The sequence below is a fragment of the Branchiostoma lanceolatum genome, chromosome 2 (assembly GCF_035083965.1).
Source record: "Branchiostoma lanceolatum isolate klBraLanc5 chromosome 2, klBraLanc5.hap2, whole genome shotgun sequence".
NCBI lineage: Eukaryota > Metazoa > Chordata > Leptocardii > Amphioxiformes > Branchiostomatidae > Branchiostoma > Branchiostoma lanceolatum.
In genome coordinates this window covers 25,408,355-25,431,336 of record NC_089723.1, presented here as the reverse complement: position 1 = coordinate 25,431,336, position 22,982 = coordinate 25,408,355, and the positions used below count along the sequence as shown (strand labels likewise).

The 22,982-nt window shown below is 41.8% G+C and overlaps 1 protein-coding gene across 2 annotated transcripts in view; it reads right to left on the bottom strand.

The window, feature by feature from the left end:
* Positions 1-22,982, bottom strand: part of LOC136428185 (nonsense-mediated mRNA decay factor SMG5-like) — a 53,479-nt gene that overhangs the window by 16,772 nt on the left and 13,725 nt on the right. The window contains exons 18-19 of one of the 2 annotated variants that reach the window (XM_066417521.1): positions 22,428-22,606; positions 21,856-22,026 (exon numbers count right to left, since the gene is read on the bottom strand). In XM_066417521.1, the coding sequence (XP_066273618.1) occupies positions 21,856-22,026; positions 22,428-22,606 (350 nt within the window). The remainder of the gene's footprint in view (positions 1-21,855; positions 22,027-22,427; positions 22,607-22,982) is intronic. The other variant, XM_066417523.1, reaches the window with a different exon arrangement.

The following is a 22,982-nucleotide window of genomic DNA, read 5'->3' as shown; positions in this document are numbered from 1 at the left end:
AAGTTTCATTGTTAAATCTGTCATTTTAAGCTTACAAGAATTTTCATCAATTTCAAGTTTGCATTTCTTGGATGGAATGGGTCCTGGAGACAGCCCTGGTGGAAACTGTGACATCTTAAAAGAAGTGGTGATTTGGATATTAACTATGTCAAGAACTCTCTTTTTGATTACTACGTACATGGTCCTAACTGGCATTTTCAACGGATGACAGCATGTTTGTCTTTTGCCTGCAGCGAAGATTCATATCGTGCGACAACATCTCACTTGGATGGCTTTAAATGCGAGATTAGCATGTGTGATTACACCCTGTGGCATTCTGCACATTGGTTGGGGGGATAATTAGTGAGGAACCCATCATCATTCCTAATGTTCACCACCCCGAGACTATCCCTTAAGGGCAGCCGCGTTACTGCACCGCCTTTGTTTGTGGTGGCAACAATGGGTGGGATACAGGTGATGATTCGGGTTATTATTCCAGCCACCATGGTGTGAAATTGTTTGTAAGTCCCACCTGTCCTCTCACATAAAGCCTTCCCTGGGGACAGCATTAGAAAGTGACAATAAAATGGTGAGGTCACCATATAATGACAGGTTACTACCGAGCTGACTCAATGTCCTCTCATATGCTATTGCTTCTGCATGGAAGAAGTAAACCAGTGGCTCAGATGCCATATTTCAGTCATTGATTGTAATGAAGCATTGTGGCTATTTCTCTCTACACTGTTTTTTGTCAGCTTGTCAGAGGTAGCTTAAAGTACCAATCAACTGTAAACACGATATTTAGTATCCTGGTATTTTACCTTTGTCAGCCTGTTATTTATGGACAGTATAGATGAATATGTATAATCTACTGTATAATCATCATGAATCAACTTAATATGATGCCTTGCCAAATTTTACTATCTGTAGCAACAAAGGGGGTTCAAAATTTGCCCTTATTATATCCAAGCTAATGAATGCCTCTGAGGGCCTATGATTACCCGTTAAAAATGACAGAGGAAGAAGCAGGTGGACAACATTCAAATGACTAGATACATCCATGATTCACCAACTGTTTTCTCTAAATATTTCATCTGTATCAAATAGCAACAGCTGTGACGGCAATGTATAATGCTGGAATGGCTTAGTTATAAGATGGAGATAATGTTACAATGCGAATGTAAATACCCAAGTCTTCAATGGTTACACTGAACACATCGCCACCTTCCAGGTCTTGCCAAACTGCATCCCAGACACAACACATGCTTCATACACATCTATGCATACATGATGACTAAAGCTGGATTGGGTCATGTGAAAGTCAGCACATGGATATTGACTACTGTAGATTTGTATACTTTCGCTGTGGTTTTAATTCGTAGTAGGAGGGAAAGAAGGTTTTCGCAGTACACATATTTGCGTTTGAAACAATTCTGTAGCAAAGTAGTCATAGGAGGGAGACATACTGTATTTGCTTTGTTATCGTCAATTTGCACCGGAGAGATTAGTTCGAAAACTGCTGGACTAAAATCACAGGGAAAGTTTCAAGATTTACAGTACTTGTCTGCCTTGACATTGACAATGACATTACTGCAGCCATAGTCTCTATAATTATTCCTAATGAAAAATCACCCATCAACGAGGCTTAGTTTTTAACTTTTGACAAAATAGTCTTGCCATGAATCCCACTCCAATGGGCTATTTTAATCAGTCAATAAGAATGACTTATTCACATGGAAGTTAAAATGCATTATCACTTTTTTGTACAGCATCAATTTCACATCCCCAGAGTATGACTGCTTCCTGATATGGGAAAGAAGCCAAATTGAAATACTATATCTCCAACAGTCAGTTCCATCTATAGAAATACCAGATTCTAATAATATTTGAATTAGAGTTTAGAAATATTGACTCAGCCCATTGTAGCAAAAAAGTCACAAAACCAATAAACAGGCGGTTTAGCAGCAGTCTGGCCTGAATAGGCAAGGGATTTTCAGTTTGGCTGCCTAGAATATCTGTCCGCATCCTTCTTTATCAGGTAAAGTCCTCTAATGCATCCAGCAAGGAGGCTGCTAAAGCCATACGCTATCAAATTAATAGATGTGAATACAAATAAATATATCTCCTAATCCAAACAGCTGGTCAGGAAGATAAACTCTCCCTCAATCCTGTGGAAAGCCTTTCTATCAATATCATTAATACTGGGGGGATGAAAGCAATGCTTGGCAAAATCAGTAGATAGAAAGTTGGCAACACTCCGACATGTTTTAATTTAACCCAGCTGAGGGAATGATCTTGAACTTCGGCAGATAAAGAGGTAAATCGGTACTCAGCAAGTCTCTGGTGATCTGATTGGCAGAGCCTGAAGGGGGAGTGGTGGTAGCTGAGGTTGTGTACAGGCAGGAATGTTAAGTGGTGCTACAGCTGTTCTGCATCTTTCCTCACCAAGTCTTGTGGGGACAAACAGTTTGTTAGAACTTGAGACCAGTCTACTCCAGCTGTCAGGATGCATCATCCCTCCCCTGACACAGAAGGCTGGGCTGACTCCAATGGCAGTCTGCCAATGAGCTGCTACCTTTACAACTCTGTTTTAACAGGGCCTTATGCCAATGTCTTTCGTCTTTCCGCAGCAAGCTCAGAGGAATGTTAAACACAGCTAGTTCCTCCTCTGCTGACACCAGGGTCAAGCAATTTCAACACATAGCAATGAGGTACAGGCACAACGTTCTTAACTGATGGGAGATTTCTGCCAATCTAAATTATTTTCAGAGGCTGTAGAAGTGAGAACAGAGTTGGCTTGGGACTGGAGGGCGATCAAAGGACGTTCTTAGCATTCCAGTTGCTCTGCCATGTCATGGCCTAGACAGGAGCATGACTGGGCCATGTCACCCCATGGGCTGATGTGCCAATCCTGGGCCCAATTTACACTCCCCTGTGGTACAGGAAGGTGGGCCCTTCCAGGGGTTATCACAACTGTCTCCTGTACAAGATGGGTAGCAAACAGTCCCTAAATTTGGGGTAACTCCTCCCCTGGTGTCTCTCTTCCCTGGGCCCCAGACAGCTGACACCTGCTGCAGACAGACACCCTGCCTCACAGGATCAGCTCTAATGAAGACCAGCCTGCTCAGGGTAATCTTATCTTCCCTGTGCCCCACACATGCAGTGCAAACAGAGGTGTTCTGTACCCTCTACAAATAAACAGGCTGTATCTTTTAACAGGGGGACAACCACTGACTGGCAGATCAGTAGGTTATCTATGGGCGATTAATTGTCTGGCAGCCCAGGCGTTTTTACATTTTTTCAGCAGGGAGGTGAGGATGATGGACAGGGGGTAACTCTAAGGGCATACTTTTCATCTGTTTGGGGAGAGATTTTCCAACACCTTCTTCAGCTAAAGAAAATGGAGGGTCACAAGCTAAGTGAGTTCATCCAAGGGTCATCCTTTAGGGAAATTGTTGGATGATACAGTTACAGTCAGTTTTTCAAGGAAGATAATCGCCTTAGAAGCTGGCTTACCTGTATAAGTGGTTGCTCAGAGTGGGAGGCAAAGTTCTACTGTGAGATGAGCTATTATCAAGGAGCTCAGCGGAAGCAGACTTACAGAAAATCTGAAGATCCAGGACAAATGTCAAGAATGAATGTTTAACCTTTTCAATGTCATCCTATAAGCCCTCCAGTTTCTTGGAACCCTTGCATTTTAGCAGCTTTTCTACTGACTTTCTTTGAATATTAAAACCCCTACTTACTCTTTTAAGATCTTAAGCTTTCAGAGAAATCTTTATGAAATAAAATCTGAAATCCACATCATAAGCTTCAAGATGTACGTGTAAGCTGTAAAAGCTGCCAGGTGCCAATGGTAAAAGGTAATACTTTAAACTGCCAACAGCCAAAGCATAAGTGTGTATAACAGCAACATCATCGTAACAGAAACAAGTCTTTTTATAGTTGTTCTTTCAGTTTTATTTGATCTTTGATCTCACTTGATGTCGTCAAAACAGCTTTTATGCGATTTCTTGCAGAAGTGCTCCAAGGGGTCTGTTTTAAAAATGATAAAAGTAAATTATAGGACTACCCATTACAGGCAGAGAGAGACATGTGTCCACATACAAACACACCAGTTGAACAACAAAAGCTCTGTAAACAACTGCATAGCTTCATCGCCTGTAGCACTTACTTCACCATGCATGTGCCTCTCTGATGATTTCCTTGTCCTTTTTATTGACTTACATCATAAACACAGTGCTTATTAAAACACAATTAATTATTATACTCCTCCCACTCCCAAACCCAGATAAATAAATCAGCTCCCTGTTCCCTCAACCAATAGGATGGCAGACATTTTGTGTGGTCACTGACAAATAGATTTGAGCTCAGATACCCATTACTCATGATAGTTATCAGCCTGAAGTAATTGTATGCAAACAAGGATGATTTATGGGTTTCATTAAATCTAATCTAAAAAGCTTCTGAATTGCCTACAACTTACTATTCTATTCCAGATATCTGGGTACATTTCCATCATTCCACAGACAATTAAATGGAATCTAGCCTTTCTGGCCCAAACCAGGCCACTGTAACAACAGATAAGAGCATAAGTACATGCTGGTATTTCCTGGTGGCCTGTTCACAGCTGCCACCTAAGACTTACACAAACAAACACCCATCCCATCTGTAAACAAGCGTCTGTAGTGGTCTGTTTACTGACAACAGAGTGTCTGACATCATCATCCTGCATCAGAACCCATGGTATCAGAGAAAATACTAGAGCCATCTCTTTCAGTGAAAGAAGAGAAATACACTTCTTCATGGTATCTTGCGTTTTATCATACCAGTAAGGATATTAGATAGATAACCGATCTTATAGTGTAAATGATGATGATGATAGATATGTAAAATATGTCGGAAGACCTACCTGTATAGGAGTTAGTACATAGTAGCATTGTAAAACTAAAAAGGTCAGTCATTCATTTTCTATCCTTCCAAAAAGGGTGAATTTCCCTGGGGAGAAAAGCAGCCTCAACTAATCTGTTAATCCCCAGTAATCCAGACCAGGCCTTGCGCCCTATATCCAATATTTAGTTCAAATTGCATGAGAGAGGGCAAGATACATACTAACGTGAGTGGTACTGTATACTGCAAACCAGTCATCATATTTGCTGATAAAGAACACATCCTGTGCTTATTGTGTCAATGTGCCTTCACGGTTTGAATCATTCTATCATAAGTTCAATTTTGATAAAAATTTGGAAGTGCTTGCCAAAAAAAGACTGCCATGTATATAAGGTACTACATGTACGTGTATATGAATATATTGTGCCTTTTCAAACTACTTGATACAATATATTCACATTCACAAAGCAAATAATTGTTTGTCAAAACTCTGATAACACCAAATCAAATACTAATGAGGAAGTATGGCATAATTTCATAGCCCAGTACAAGTCCCTTTCTTTCAGACATACTCTGCTTTCATTAGTAGGAACTACTCTCTCCATTTATTGGTTGACATATCCAAGAAGTAAGTACTAGCTTTGAATTAATGGTTCCCAGTACAGTGTAATAGATACTCCTCTCCATTTTCTACATGTAACCTATCCTTTAGCAAGTTGGCCTTCATCAAAGACCTGTGCTCCATCTGTCAATACAGACAAGCCCTAAACAAAGAGGAGACAACATATCTTCTTGGAGGTCTAGGAGGCTGGGCGATGTGTATCCAAGTGTCTGCCCAAGTATGTCCAGGTTTATTTATCCTTGGAGGATTTTAATGGAACTTAGAGTGGGGCTACAAGAAATTATGTTCTTGATGACAGTGACTTGTGCTTTGCTGTGCCCAGGTCACTACAGAATGAAGGGTATTAGATCTACTGTCATGCAGTTTTGGTATGAGTACTGTCATTGCTCTGCAGAACCGTAACAGTAACTGTTCCTGGTTCAGTACTACACCTGACCAGTAATAAGGGCCATTCCATTTCATGAAGTTGGGGTGAGGGATAGGGGATTATTTTGAAATATCTTATAAAGTTTGTAACTGGATTCAATCTCAGCTTGTGTGGAGCAAATTGTTTCCAGTATCATCCCTTCATACTTAATCAATACTGGTCAGTTTGTTAGCTGAATGATTAGTAAGTCAGTTAGTATGTTGTGGGTTGGGAAAATCAATTGATATCAAACTGGATAAGAAACTGAAACTTTTCCCTTGTTTTTGGTCTAGAAGACATCAGGAAGTATTGATTCCCTGTGGGGGTGGGTGACTCCTCATCCCTTGGGAATAGAAATCTGGGCTGGTGCCAGATAAGGCTTGTATTTCAGGGTAAACCACCCCAGGCTGCTGAGATCCCAGGGATAAACACACCCTCCCTGGTGGGAGGGCACCTTTCCTGGTGGGAGGGAAGCCACTCTGCCATGAAATATTGGCACTGCATCTTTGTCCCTAAGGGGAGGGGGGTACTGATGGACACAGACCAGCAGGACATACATAATGCAGCACAGCACAACAACACAAGGACAACCTCACCCCTGGGACTGGGACAACAACAGCAAAAACAATGATAATGTCTCTGTACAGATAAATTAAAAAACACCTTTCTTCTTCTAGAAATTCCAGGATTACAAGTGAGTAAAGTAAAAGGAAACTGTAAATTCAAGGGCCAAATATTTATTCATCACCTCAGGGAAGAAAAACATGAAGGCCCATTAGATGAAAGGCAGCCTGGTACTTGGTAAGAAAATAAATACTGGCAGCAGTTTGTTGTCCTTCCAGTCTGAAACATCTCAATACTGTAGAGACAGCAGGATGCCTGGCCTTGGGGTGTAAGATGACTCCCACCCTGCTTTGGTCCTACATCCCTGTGTTTGTACACAAACTTGAACCTTTGTTCCTGTGTTCTGGCTACAAATAGAACACCCAGCCAGGGTTTATGATACCGCTTGGAATGCCAAAAATAACAGAACCACATATCAGGGGATCACAGTAGAGCTTTCTACATTGTAATCTGGTTCACAACCTGATCCCCCCTCCCCCTTACCTGGCTGGGGTGGGGGCGGGGGTGCAAGCTGAGATCCACAGACAAAGTGGATGGGACTAGGGGTAAAGTTAGCATGTTTGCACTGTAAGTTTATCTTTCCTAGCTATAGCCTCACTCTCAAGTAGAGTCACACTGTATACATTACATACATGAGGGGATTGAGTCCCTCCCACACAAAACCACTAACAACATCTACCACCCCCCCCCCTCTTTCTGCATCCACATTACAATTTACCTACTCCTTCCTGTTCAGAAGTAGTGGGGTAAGATAAGAACCACATGTTGAAAATACTGTGTCTGTTTTTGGCCTGGTATCACCCCTGGAAACCTCCCTGCTGGAACACAGAGATATTGTCTTACTGCAGTCAGAAATGTCTGTAGGAGGGTAGCCAGCCCTAATTGGAGTGTTTGGGATTGTGATTTAACACCCATGGGGCATGTAGAGCTTAGCAGCCCCTGTGGGAAGAAAATCTTGCCCAGCTGAAATAATTTGATCAAGGTGGGGCAAAGCGTAGGCAAATATCTGCTGACAGATGCCTGCGAAAATAGATGGCAGTTCCTGTTTGGGCCAACACTTCACCCCCACTGCCCTTATTGGTCCCCAAAAATCTCTCAACAAGGCAAGGAAAAGCACCAGGAAGCCCATCTGTCCACAGCAGAATGTGTCTTGATAAAACTCTCTGGCCTTGCAGGGCTGGCAGTCATGTACTGAGACATGGTTAAATGGGCACTCTAATGGGGGCTATTGAAATGCATTTAGCACATGTCTGTGAATGAGGTGAGCTGGCCCTCCCCTAAACTGACTGCCCATCCCCATTGTCCCAGCAGCCAACAGATCCACTCTGGGGTGAAAATTGCTTCACGCTCCATTCAGCAGTAGCTAAAGATCTGCTCAGCCTGACCTGGCACACACTCAGCTACAATAAGCTTTGGCAAGGATCCTGAATACCTCTGTGTTTGTCTTTATGCTTCTGTTACAGAGGATGTTTGCTGTGTTGAGGAAAGCTGGGTTACTCCACCATACAAGCCCAGCCATGCATGTGGTATAGTTAACTGAGCATAAGGGATAATGCCATTCCCCGGTCTGCTTATTCAGCAAGCTGTCATGCTGCTTTCACTACCTGACAGGGATGGTGAGGGGAGGATTTCAACCACGGAAATAATCCCAGAAACCCATCTCTAGAGACATCTCTCCTTTCATCTCCCAACTGATTGACCCCTGATCTGACCAAATTAATAGCAGTTCCCACCACATCTAACAAGACCCCATTTGCCTTTGGCGCCTGCCTCAAGACTGCAGGACACCACAACAGGGGAAATGGGACCCCTCACTGGTCTGACTATCCTCCCTGCTTGAGTGATAACAGGCCTTGCCCTGTTTCTGCATGTAGGGTTCCTACTGATGTTAGTTGTTGAGTCTGTATATTTACAATAGCCCAGGAAATCTGGCACCGTACCCACAAGTTATGCCCCAGACATGTATGCCAGAAGTGACTCATAAAAGACCTGTTTTGAGTCTGACTTTTACAGACACAAATTTTGCCAGTCCAGTGATCTGCAAATTTCTTCCATGTGTGAAATTTTGCGGAAAAGATCAGAGCACCCAGCTACTGATTACCTGGCTCCCTGATAGGAAACAGCCTCCTCTCTGCTTCCCATTCCTTCCAATTATGGTAATGATGATCAACTGGAGGCTGTGTGGCTTTTCTGGCCAATGCACAAAGAAAACACAGTTGGACACCAAATGAATTCCATATTTTCATTACCAGATTCCAGCCAAGGGAAACAGCCTGTTGCCTGGGGTTACAGGAGCAGGTAGGGGGCAGGCGGGCTGCCAATGACCCCTGTCCACCTTTTCCCTCCTCACTAGAGCTCCTGATGGGGGATGTATGATTCAAAAAACTGCTCAGCATCACCAAGGTTAATGAATTTCACAGTCAATTGCTACCATTGGCTCTTTATCAACCTGTAAAAAGGCTTACCTTGCCATTTACTCCATCTCTACACCCAGGGGATAAACTGGAAACTAGTACTGGTCAAATAGGGTAATGCATTATGCATCATGTATGATATTGATTTCAAACAATGATTTAGGGGAATGTTTCATGACCAAAGACACTTCTAGTTCTATATAATGTCCCTGCTGTTACCAGTTAGGTTATGACAGAACAAAATGTTGATACTATATCCGAGTCACCTTCTGGTCTTGTAACAACCTTACTAGTAATAACTGAGACCCCTTCATCCATGCCAAAGCTGCCTTCATCTATCTAAGATTACTGAACTCTGAAGATCTTATCTATCCTGGGTGCCTGTCGCCCCTCCCTCCCCCCTCAGGCCCTGCCTCATGAAGGCAATGACCCCTGACACCATGGGTCGCTGTGGGTCCATGCTGTCCCATGAATAGCTATGTTGTCAGTAAACAAGAGGAGGGCTTCACAATAAATTCATAATGGCACTTAGAGCTTGTACAAGTTGGGGTTGTTGTCTTGAATTTCTTTTGTGTGGGTCCAGTCCAAATATTGATCCCCAAGCAGGAGAGTGCTACTGGTTATATAAACCCCTCCCCACCCTTATCTGGTGTATACACATGAAACATAAATCGCTGTTGACATAGAATGTGCTGGCAATTAGATGCTATCTAAGAAGGCCATTGAGAGGAATGTGACGGTGGCTGTGTAATTTGTCATCTGATACGCCAGGTCCATAGGTCACCAGGGGGTCATGTGACAGCTGGGTCATTTAAATTTCAATTGGTCACAGTTGGCTGACAACAAATCGGGTTGGTCTAAAACCCTGAACACTCCGGAATGGGACCCGAACCTGAAATCAGGTTCAGCTTGCATCCTCAATGGTTGACACCAGCACACAGACTGAAAAGTGATAGGATGTTGGACAAAAACGTTTGGTAACATATCATTTGTGAGCACAGTTACTGTTTTTTCTTTCTGTTGTTCTGTTTTGCTTTGTTTAAAACATAAGCCCCTTGCCTGAACCAACAAACGTACACAAGGATGAATTTTGTATCTGTTCTTTCCTGCCATAGGAGCTACTCAACGAGATTGATATAAATTCCTTAATTCTTCTTGATTCTTGATTCTACATGATCAACCTGTCAGGTGTTTAATGCCCAGTTGATAAAATGTGGGAGGTGTCCATTATTCTTCAATCTACATTGAATTACTATTTCAGATAAGACTGAACTCTTCACCAATATGTGTTCTGTGGATTAGGCTCTGCCAATCGGACCCCTTCCGATTGGCAACAACAGTTTGTGGCTAACAGCCCTTCCTGTGTTTGACTCTCGATAAGGCAAATCAGCCGTCAGCAGGTATTTGTGTCCTTTGTACCTGTTTTTGATAGATAAGAGCTGGTCTGTTTGAGTGTTTCGCCCATTGTGTACTGGATTAGGTAGATATATGGAGGAGATGTTTGTCTGGTGCATGTGGTCTAGGCTCCCTCCAATACAACCTTTGGACTCAGGGTCATGCAGAGGTCAGTGGGTACAACTGGCTATTTGTGAACAATAAAATAAACTGACACAGGATGTTTTATAGTTAATAAAACATGGCTTGTTATGCTAGGTATTGAAATAGAATATCTAATGTAATTGTTTTGAAAAATCATAAACAATCTGGTATTGTGTGCATTAGAATATATCAATTAGTATATTAATTAAGTGTGAAGCCTGGTGTCCAAACCTAGCCTGTTCTCCAAACTTATTAATTATGGCTCCCAAGTCTCTTCTGTCCTCTCCTCTCTATTTGTGGAGTTGACAGAAGAGACTCAGGAGCTGTAATAGGCTAGCTGCTGAGTTTCTTTCATTCTCTCCCCAAATTGAAGACAAAAGAAGAAACTAGGCAGCTACTCTAAGTTTGGATACCAGGCTAGTGATGTCTAATAACATGTTACACTGACTTTTGAATTTTTTTGTTTTGCTGGGGATGCTTGAAAAGTTCCCTGAAGGAGATACTGCCTCATGCTGACATTGTTAATGCTGGTGATGAATTCACTGTGACCTGCAGTAGACTAATGCAAATTTACCAGTGTGCCAATACTAACAAGCTATCTGCCACCCAAAAATCAAGACCACAGCACGTCCAGGTCAAAAGATACAAAAATTGAAGTTCTGCTGCAGTACCAAGGTCACATACCAGGGGGCCCAAAATCGACCTTGAATTTCGGCTTCACATCACCCGCCCACATACCAAATATCATCATAATCCATCAAGAGGCTCTTGAGTTATGCTGACTAGAGTGGTCCAGAAACACAAACAGACAAACAAACAAACAAACAGACAGACATCCCAACACAATACCTCCATTTTTAATGGAGATAAATGAAAATAATTAGATAGATGGAAATTTAGGCTAAATCTTGTAAAGTGCCCCCTGCCAGATTAGTTGTGCACTGCATGCATTTAAGACCTCACAGAGTTATGCTCCTTGTAGTTTCAAGAACTTATCACATGTACAGGTTTTACATGAAATAAACACTTTAGGTCATGTAACAAATAATTCTCAGTCATCTGGCGCTTATATTCCTCCTGTGGTTCCAAATGGTCCTTTTTTCAAACACACTTGATAAATATGCTGCTCATTACCCATGAATATCTTCTATAACATGAGAATATCCCTGAAAAGTCTGAATATTTTGAAAATAATTTGACTATTACCAATCTGCACATCATTTTAGGTCTGTGAATCATTGGCTTCCTTCCTTTGAAGTCCATTACTGATGACTGATGTGCCAACTGAGGCCTATTTTCTTAAAAACAACAGATCAATTTCTTCCCTGAAGTGTGTCAGCAAAGATAGAATACTCCAGACAGAGTGTCGTTTTTCAAACCATGTCAGCAGATGGTGGGAAAATTATGACCAAACTACCAGAGGTCAACTGGTAAATAGCAGCATTTGATCGCAAAATACTTGGGCTTCCAGGCACACAGACTATTTCCCTCTTTAGGCGTCAGCACACTCTTGTCAATGGTGTCATAAATGTCTACAGAGCACTCAATCTTCTGCTTTTATTGCTGGCATATTGAAATGATTCTACTAAATGAAAAACAAGTCAACTCAGTCTGACGTTCAAAGGCACTACACTTTTTCTAAAGTATACTTTATACAAATTCATTTCTAAAGCTATCAAATATTTTCCTTATGACGATCTATACAATAAAGAGCTAGAGGGGAACAATTGTTGTTGGCTTAGGGTGTGTTCAACAAGTCTACCCACGCAACGGGTCTGTGGAATATTTATAGACTTATTAGCACAGCAACACCGTACATATTTGCCCATCCCATCCACAGTTCCCTAATGGCCCCTTAGCTATTCTTGCACTGGTGCCTAATCACACTGTTGATGTCACGGCAGTGTTTGGTGTGTTAATATTGACCGGGGGTTCATGTTGAATCAGCCCCTTTCTGCTTCTGGCACATGCTTATCACAGATTAGATGGATATTGGCACTGTTGGCAGGGTCCAAACAGGTTTGAACATAACTGCCACTCACGCTGCTGACATCACATTGGCAATTCAAACTTCTCGTTTGCAGTGGCAGTGTCAACCTTCTCAACTGTATGGCCAACACAAGTCGAAGGGGGCTGTCATATCTGGGGTCTTCTATGTAAATGATGGGTTCCGAGACCCATGACTACATCAAGTTATGTAGAGATGCAGATTTAAACAGCAGATCTGCTTGGTCATGTGATACCAGTAAGAACTCAAGGAATCATGGGATATAGATGACAACTAGACTGGATGTTTACCACCTGGCTGCCATTAGGATACTACATTGGAAAGTTCTTCTTTCCTGGCAATGTAGTTCTATTTTTGCAACAACCTTTTCTTCATTACAAGTCCTACCTTTTACTATAACTTAAGTATAAGATATAAGAGTGGCTTTGCAGCAAATTTTTAATTAATTTCTTTCTTCTGATTTACTCTTTTACAATAAGACTTCTTTGCCGAAAAGTTTTAATCATTAGAAATGAAGCTAACTCTTAGAGCAACATAGTTCAAGGAATATAAAAAGAGGATGTTCTTTTCATAAAGTGGCTGGAAAGTGTTATGAGGACAAGTTACCCAACCGTTCTGCCCTCCTGATGACTCTTCAAACATGTTTGTCTGAGCTGTTTGTCCTGTCATGTTTCCCATCCCTTTGTGGGGCAATCCAGCCTGGTCCAATATTTGCATGTTGACCCGGTGTGTGTACCTGGCCAGAAAAACTTGCCAATTACCCAACCTTTCAGCTCCATTTACCCTTCCTGAGTTTTGGAGCTGGTAGGCGATGAAATTGGATGTCTGTGGCACCTGAGTGTTTGCCCATGCTATTTGTTGTCAGGCGGGTGCCTGGCAAGTGCTTTATAGACCCAGGTTGGAATTTCAAACACCAGCCAAACAAGCACACCATCATTATTTGAAGGGGCATCGCACCATGTTTACATTGCCTGGGAAGGAGGGGGATGAGTGCTTCTAGATTATTACCTGTTTGCTCACTACTAAACTATGCCAAAACAACAGCCTTTAATAACAGGCTTTTACATCACCATAGTAACAGCACCTCTGACTCTTTTTGTTAAAGATTACAACAGATTACAGCCTTTTATTTCCCAGCGTTCAAACTTCGGTGGGGCAAATGAGGGTCAGTAATTACAGCCGACCAGTTGGACTTTTAACACCTTTAGTAAAGCGGTGGGGAAACAAAAACATCTTATCAGTACAGATAAAGTGCTTACCTCAGTTCTAAACCCAAAGTCTAACATTACACATCTGGGGACAAATACCCTTATCAGCCGGTGTTTGGACGTGGCAGTTTGTATTGATAGGGTTTGTCGTATGAGCACCTGTATTTTATACTCGGAGCAAACACTGTCACCAGACAGTGTGCTCTACCTCCCAATGCCGGTATTTGGTAAACTCACTGGAACGTTTGCCTACTGGAGGTCATACGGCTAAACCTGGAAAATAAGGTCTATTCTTCTACCTGATCTAAGCTGATCCATGAAGATATACATACAAACAAGGCTGTTGTTGGATAGGAATTACAGTAAGAGTTTTGGAGCATTTAGTGAAGAGAATCCAGGTGTGCGCTCAGGATGTTTTCCTTAAAACAACAGCTGGTGCGGCAGTGTATGTGCTGACAAATATTTGCCATGTTAAGATATCTGTTCTCTTTCTCACAGTTGTTGTCTCGCCTTGTTGTATAACACGGAATTACCCAGGAAAAACAACCACGTCGGCAGACATGCGAAAATGTACGTGTCTGGGCTGCGAGTCCGTAACGCCACAACTGTGTTTACTGCCCAGCGGTTTGAAATCTTTTAACCCTTTGTGGCTTGTTCACACAGGTCAGCAAAATTCTTTCTGCACGAAGTAATAGCATCTCAAGTGTTTATCGCTGTTGACTCTCTGTTGCGGCTTAGTGTTTGTTCATGCCCATTGGCACGTAAGCAAATCATCTGAATTATGTTTGCTGATGACTTTTCCATCTTCTTGAACTTTGAGATTAATATCCATGAGTCATGCTACAAAATTCCACCCGGCGGAGGTAAAGCATATATGCACACTAAAGAGCGAGTGTTTTTCAGCTTACCATTGTTTGCTTTCCACCTTAAAAACTTTGCGTCTCCACGAGAGGGATGCCATAAACTCTACTTGGTCCTAACAGAAACCTTTTCTGACTAATTCGCTTAAGCCATTTTGATTTTCTCCCTGGATTGTTGTGTCAACTGTCAGAAGACTTTTCATCTGCATACAAATGTCTCCAGGATGTCAATGAAGGCAAATCAATTAAGTAATGATTATTTGACAAAATCAACCCTTTGATATGCCGACAGAGCATATAGATACTGACAACACATAGACTTTATGTCCCAGCATGATGGTGTCAAAGTTACAAACTTAATTAGACTTTGTATCATAAGTTGCGCCTTTGTTTCTTTGCCAAGTACTTAGTGTAAAACATTGATACAGCAAAACCAGTGCTTGTGGACTGTTGGCACAACAGAGCTAGATAGGAGAAAATCCTGTGTCTAGATTACCAGATAAACCTAAAGATGGGACAGAAGTAAGCTAGTTATTTCAAAGGTAGATTCGACTCAAACTGCCAGAAGAAACTCCTATGAGATATCCTTTGATGTTGTAAAAATCTAATGTATTTCTTTCCTGTCCCTGAAATTCCAGACGAGCCCAAGGCCCTATAAGAGCAAACACTTCTTCAGGTATAAGAGTAGATAGCGAATCTTTTGACATTGTTTTTATTCACCAAAATGGATATCATGACAGAATGCAGTTGTATACCATACTTTATAGATTTTCCAACTTAATGGATGATATTCGTAAGAGGTGGAAGTTTAACAATGTCTAAGATAATAATCAAATGTGATAGATTATGATGATGTCCATCAGGAAGGTGACACCAAATTATGCCCCTAGGCCCAGCAATTTTGGCACATCTTTCCACACGTTTCCCCAATTTTTATCATTCCAGGCTCCGAACCACTCATTGTGTTAATTGACTGTAGGCTGACTAATAATGTACTAGCCACACCTTATCAAGATGAACTCTCCCTGACACCAGGGAGTAATTTGTCTGGGTGATGACCTGTTAAGAGCCCAGTCAAAGGTCCCATGGGCCTTGGAACTTGGCAAACATTGATCCTCAGGTGGGCTTCTCTTAGCACCTGCCCATCAGATTTATGACCACTGGTCCTTGGGTAGGAAATAAGGAGGTGTAATTTCAACAAGTATTGCCAAAATGTATGGTACTTAACAGACCTCAAAACATAAGTCTTGGCAGAAGTGCAGTGTTTTATTGTTATATTGAGAACATGTCGTGTCCTAAACACTTCTCATGGTGTGAAGAGTATCAGATTAAGTGTTTGCGAAACAAGGAATTGCCCAGTATATTGGAGCATATCACCATGACTACGTCACAGTTCTTCGTCAAAAATAGACTTTCCTGAAGAGGTAATAGAACATTAGAATGACCACCTGTGTTAGGTGAGCAATGCTTGTCTAATAAATTCCCCGATGAAGTGTTTGAGTGCACAGTTGGTTGGTTTGGAGATTAAGATATGCTGAGCTTAATGCTTTACCGATCGGCACACTAACTGTGCGCTGCTGCAGTGACTGATTATATCCAATACCAGCATGTACTCGAATACCTGGTTAAAAATATCCAAACATGCTGCAAACTGTGCAATAACAATCAAAATGGTGGCTTCACTATACATGACATCAACCAAATGACATACATCTTTGGTACTGGAAATGGTGCTGTGGGGAAATGATATGGCAGTTATGTATTACAGTCATCAGCAATGAGTCAATGAATACAGGGTAGATGCACTGAACCTGCACATGTACAAGTCAATACTGTAGGAGATTAAATTTGGCTGAAATTTTCGAATAACTATACAACAATAATCTCAACGGCTTCATTAATGTACTGCATGGTGATGGTATTACATGATGTATAGAACCTCAAGCATGTAATTCATCCTGGGAATAATTCATACTTGATCTACAAGCCTAAGACACTTGGTTACCAAAAAGAATCTCTCCATAAAGAGATTTAAGTAATCATGCATAAGGGCTATCTGGTGTATCCAGTACAAGCTTCAGGAATATCAAATCAGCCTCAGGTTAGGACCTCGATTGACAGAAGATATTTCCTGACGTTGATGACTGTATGACATACGGAGGAATGAACCTGTAAGTTTTAAAATTTACTCTTTAGAGGTCAAAAATGGGAAGGCTATAAACTGCATAGAATCTTCTAAAGTATTGGCCACAATATTGATCCTCTAAAGCTACAAAATATCCAGGCTGAAAAAATCTAACATTTAATCCCAGGACAAGATATTGCATTTATAAATGGTTCTGTAAGCCCTGTTAGTTTTCAGAGGTCAATATTGGAAGGCTGTAACCCCCATGAAAGCATTGCCACAACTGTGATCCACTAAATCCGCTACAATTCAAACCTTAATCCCTGCACAAAGATTTTCCATGCGTTGTCCACTAGTGAGATGCCCTGTGTGATATAAGACATGAAGGTTCTTAACCCGGCAGCTGCCCCTAGGTATCCCCATCTCCTATCCATTTCTTCCCTGATAAAGTTGCAAACTCAGTCTTTGACCCTTGCTTAACAGATCCGACCCTGGCCTTATAAATTACTCATAAGTCCGAAAATTGCAACATGCAGGAATGAATCCCTGGTGCCAAGTGGCTCAGCAATCAATACTGCCCCTGGAAGTGTAATATTACTGATAAAGAACCACTTATGCACCTAATACTCTGGGTCCAGTCATAAAACTATATTAATTTGACCCGGGGCAAGATGGCAACAATAACACAAGCAGGAAATGTAATTTCTGATGCTCTGCTAGGCACCGGAGATAGTGCATCTGAGAGATAAGAACCCATCAATGTGTGCCATTTTACCTTGTAAATCTAGACAACAACCCTTTCAAATATTCATAGTCTTTTCCCATCTTCTAGCATGTCAAGAAAATGCCATTCAAGTCTTCAGCCAATGACATTTGGCTGAAAAGCACCCTCTAGTAACAGCAAGGTACATTGCAGCTCTGAACGAGCATTAACGAGGATTGCGATGGGAGTGGCAGTGCTTGAGCTGCAGTTTTGTAAATTTAGTAAGGACCACACAGAATGTAAGCAATGTAGTATTACCAGGCTTGTTGTTTTTCCATCGTATCATGTTCTATTCTCATGAAAAGAATGTCCTCACTCAGACATTGGTTCAATATTCACACAAACAAAGAATACTCTAGCTTGAGTATGTTTTTTTCCACCTGCAGAACTCCAACTGCAAGCAAATATTTAAAAACACTGCTGATTTTATTGATTCAGACACATCTTCCTGTCATATGTAGACACTTTGACAGCAACTTGTTATGTCCCTGTAACAGGTCTACAGCCATTTTTCACATACTTGTCTTGATGCCAATGTCCTGTCGGCCCATATTTACATGAAAGCCTGAATTAGCATCAGAACAAATGCTTGACATTCACGATACATGTTTAATAACCCTACCCTTATGGTACATGTAACCTACACTGGCTGGACATTTTAAACAGGGAGGCTGGGGCTAAATATGTGCACCAAATGGTGTCACACAGGCCAAAATAAAAAGGCTGTCACTGAAAATATCCTGGAAAGGATAACACATACACAGCATTATGGTGTCTGGCTGCCTTACAAACAAAACAAATAATTCTTACAGGACATGTCTTGGGTTAGAAGTCTGCGACATTCTTCTACCATATCTGGGCTAGTTACATGTACCTAAACGGATGTACAGTGAATAAGGCATGTTGTAAAAATTGCTGCCGTACCAGCAGGCACAATAGGAGAGGAAGAAGAATAAAATGTAAAGGCTAATTCAATTTAGAATTCCCACCTACTGAAATAAACAAAAACAACACAGTAAAATTTTTTTTTTACATACATACGAATTTTACTAAAATCTAATTTTAAGGGTAACATGAAAATATCCCTTGTGCATGGCTCAGCTATGCAATTTTTACCTCAAACCCTTCTCAAAGTTACCAGACCACGCCTCCTGCTTCAACTAGAAGTGGAATAAGATGAAAATCTAAGTTATTTTATATTACACAGCCATAAAACCCATTTGCTGTACCATGTGGGAGTAGCAAACATGTAGTTAGGTAAAAATTACTGCCCAACATAAATATTTATAACAAATCCCACAGCAGAGTGAAGTCTCAGAGAAAAATATCATTTCATATCAATATCCACCCGGGCTACAAATGTATGGGTCTCATAGGGTTATGCTGACGTCTTCACAGGAAATATTATACACTGCATGCTTATTTCATCCCTGTCTATCTGCTAACCCCTACCATTACAGGCAATGATTTTCTTTCTCTGATCAATTTCTAATTACACACTGTGCCTTAAGGGCACCCTTGTAGCCACAACAGGGCGATTAAGTAACCCGCATACTGCACCGGGGCATCTCCCAAACGTACCCTTTCCACAAAGCTGGCACCAGACGTTTTACGCAATGTTACCGCGACAAATTGAATCCATTTTTCATGACCTGTTGTCAAGGTTCCACTGGTTGTTAAAGTTTTATCACTGTTTGCTACATGAAGGGCGATCATCCGGTATCAGATATGAATTTATGTGTAACCCACGCAGACCGCAGGACTCTTAATCTTACATCCTTTATGATGCTCCCAAACTACGACATAATATATTTCGAAACCTACATGACTGTTGCTAACCAATTATGTTGACATTTAAAGTTGCATCAATGTATTTCGAAGATGTCAGTCATATGTCTGACTAAAGTATCCTGTCTCTTTTTCTTTGCCAACCATTATTAAGACATCGAATGCTGCAGGTTCAAAACAATGGGTGCATTAAATGTAGTCATTATTGTGCGAATGTTCTATAAGATGTCAGAGTTCAGACCCATGATCATTCATTACCGTGCCATAAACCTGCGCCCCAGGTCCATTAATTAACTGCTGCTCCCCTATCGGACCATCTCAGGAGCCGTCCAGACTGACAGCGGTGAGCAGACGCCATAAAAGCGTTGAACCCTGGCCTTTGCGCTGGCGCCTACCCACTTAATTCTGCCACCGCAGAGGTGCACCTGAGACAGAGAAATGTCAAGCGGTGTGCAGGTTATCAATGCCGAGGAAATTAAAAACCTGCGAAACAACCTCCCCACAGTATGCTTGGCCAGTCGTGGCAGTCCGCGAGGGACATGCATTACCCACTACACCGCCACGGCTGTAAACGGTCCGTCTACATCACGCGAAATGGACGGCGCGTAGAAATGCTCGGGTCAACAGGTTTTCAATCTACCACAGAATTTATGAAACTTTACCCCTTAGCGAGCAGCCCCAGTCCTCTATCATGCTTCCTTCTGGCCTTATGCAGCATTGATTACCCACAATGGCCACCGAAGAGGGACGGATACAATCAACAGCTTTATTACCTCATAATGAAACTGGTTTGATTGATTACCGGTGCTTTCAGGAGTCCCACACCGCTCCGGTTCATCAAGCCGCCAGTCTCCCGGGAAACCGGCAGACCGAACTATCAATGTCAGTCCCAGTTATCCTTCCTAATCAACCCTGCAGGGGAGCTCAATCCTGAACGTTCCCGGTCCCGCAGAGACCCTTGTACTTTGATGTTCTCTTTCCAGGCAATCCTGGGCTTGCCGGAGGCACTAATAAAGCGGGATGTTGTTCACGAGGAGCAGAAAGTCTAATCAGTAGGATTACAGTCGCAATTAAAAGGACAGGAGTTGTGGCTGAGTAATTCCCGCCCTAAGTTGTTGCTCGGAGGTTAATGAAAACAGCCACCCTCCAGCTAATATAGCACGTTAAGCTCCCCATATTTCTCATCAAAGTAACCAGTTTGCTCTTGCCAAGTGTCTCCAAATTGGTGCCACCCTTCCTGCCAGAAGTCAATTATTACCTCGTGCTCGCTGTTATCGAGCATCGCCGGCTCCGGAGAAAGCCGGTATCGATTTCGGATTAATCAGCGTACAGCAGGAACATTTGTTAGTCTTATTGCCATATTGACCGTAAGATCGTCGGCGGGCGCTCATGGTGGAAAGTACCCCTCCCATTAGCCATCACTACATGGCCGTAAAGGACCATTTGCTCATCCGGGAACAGCGCCACAACTCCCACAGGAACGCTAAATCCATCCGCTCGTGGTTCATGGTTACGGATTGACAGGCAAAACAAGACAAAATAAAATCATTCACAAACTGAAGTAACCTATCAGTCGGACATCAAACTCTAGTACTGTACTATACAGAATAGCACTTCATTCTGAAAATCTACGACCCCAACCTTTATATCAGACATAACTGCAGGCGGAAGCCTCGAGGGGAGACTGCCAGTGCTGGGAATTAAGCTGCCATCATTCTTCCTCCTTATGAACAAAGTCGTCCCTAATCTAAGCTTAGAAGTATTGAACAGTTACACAGTAAAGTCATATATTTCGCCTTCCCAAGAGGACGGCAATTCTATTGCCACATTTTTCATTTCTGTCGTCTTACTTTTGCAGCGGGGACATTTCAAGGAGAAATGTAAATCAAGCTTGGAAAATTGGGTAGAAACTTCACAAGTAAAGGTTACGTCTTGGGCCAAATCTACTTCCCTTAAATCTGTAACACGTAAATTCCAGTAAAGGGTATATAGATAGGGGGAGGAATAATTACACTGCAGGAAGCTACATTCAATTGGTCTGGTTCTTGGCCTTTTCAGGACTGTAAAATGTAGCAACAATTTATAGATGGGCAAAGAATGGAGGCCTGGAAACCACACATTATAGCCTGCATTCTCCATCGCTACAGGAAAAATGAAGGCAGTGATGCATAAGTGATACTAGTCTGACATAAAAAAAGAGGCAGTGATGTTGCCATAGCAACAGCTAGTGACCCTTACAACTAGCAGTTGAATACTGGCTTCTCTTTCATTGACAAGCTAAGGAACACTGACATCTGAAAGAGGTTAACTGTGTGTGGTGCATATCATTATGGAGTGGCAGCCTTAAAAAAGACAGATCCTGGTCCTTATTATTGCCTTCTTTACAGATTAGCTTCTGCAAAGATTTGCGTAAAAGATATTGGTATTTTGTGCATGGGCCGAATGTGTAGGGTAAAGGTATTTACTGCCTGTATAATGCTGTCATTGAATGTTTTATCACTAATTGCTCAAACAACCTGTTATAATCAAACTTAGGACAAGGCTGTCTATAGAATGACAAAAGATACCTAGTACATAAAAAAAAGGACTTGTCCATTATAATAATAAGTCCCATGCAAAATGATGATACCTTTCTTGCCTGCAGTTCTGCTTGTTCTTGCCGGGTGCGCTGATTTCTCAGTTCCTTCACATCTGAGGGGCCGAGGAACAGTCTCTGCTCAGAGTCAAACTGGAAGGGCGTCACCTTCAGGTCTGCCAGGAAGTGTCCAAAGTTCTGTACACAGCACACCCGCAGCAGTGTCTATGGTTGCAAAAATACAAATACAAATGATCACCTGAAATGCATAGAATCATATGAAAGGAAAGAGTACTTACTATATGATTTTTAAAATTACAGGTGCAGTGTAGTGTCAAGTATTACAACTTATACTATTCAATTAAAAATCTTCTTGAGTGAACATGACTGTTAACTTCACATAGGATACAGACAGTAAACATTCTTGAACATACACTCTTCTGAAAAAAATCAAATCAAAGTGACAAAACAAAAGACTCAATGTAGGGAGCAAGGCCAAGTTACATCCTTGGTATTGATGTGTAAGAACTCACTCTCAAATGTGTACTCACCTCCTATCAACTCACAATGAACTGCAAGAGGCAAACCTGAATTTTCAAAGCTACCAAAGACAAACATGCACATACCTGCTGATGTGCTGTGAGAGTTTTCATGTTCCTGACGTCCATGGTGATCCTCCTGTGAGACTGGTCCAGGGCAGGCACACTCCTGAGCTGGACATCCTCAGGCAGGGGGTGGCACTGGGTCCAGTCTTTTTGGGACACACCCCGCAGCACACTGGCAAGATCCGGGTCTACACAGACATCTGGATTTTTTGGAAAACATTTTTTTTTCAAACTGAAACATCTATAAGCATGAATGTTTATCACCTGGAGATTCACTGTTTATGTGTTGTGAGACTTCCTATGTGATCTGGGGTGTCTGTGTTTATCTATTTATTTATTTATTAAACTTCACAGAATAAAATCTGAGAGGTGTTGGCAACAAGATCGATACATCTTTTCATAAACATGTCCTTTGATGAGCATTCTGTTTCACTGATGCATGACTCCTGGCTGGGCCCTTGTCCTGTTTGGCCCTGACAAGGGATGTGGTAGATAGTGTTGCAATTATCAATTAGTGAAGTTTTGTTTTGTTTAAAAAAGAATAACATCTCACATCACCAACACGTTGAGATACCT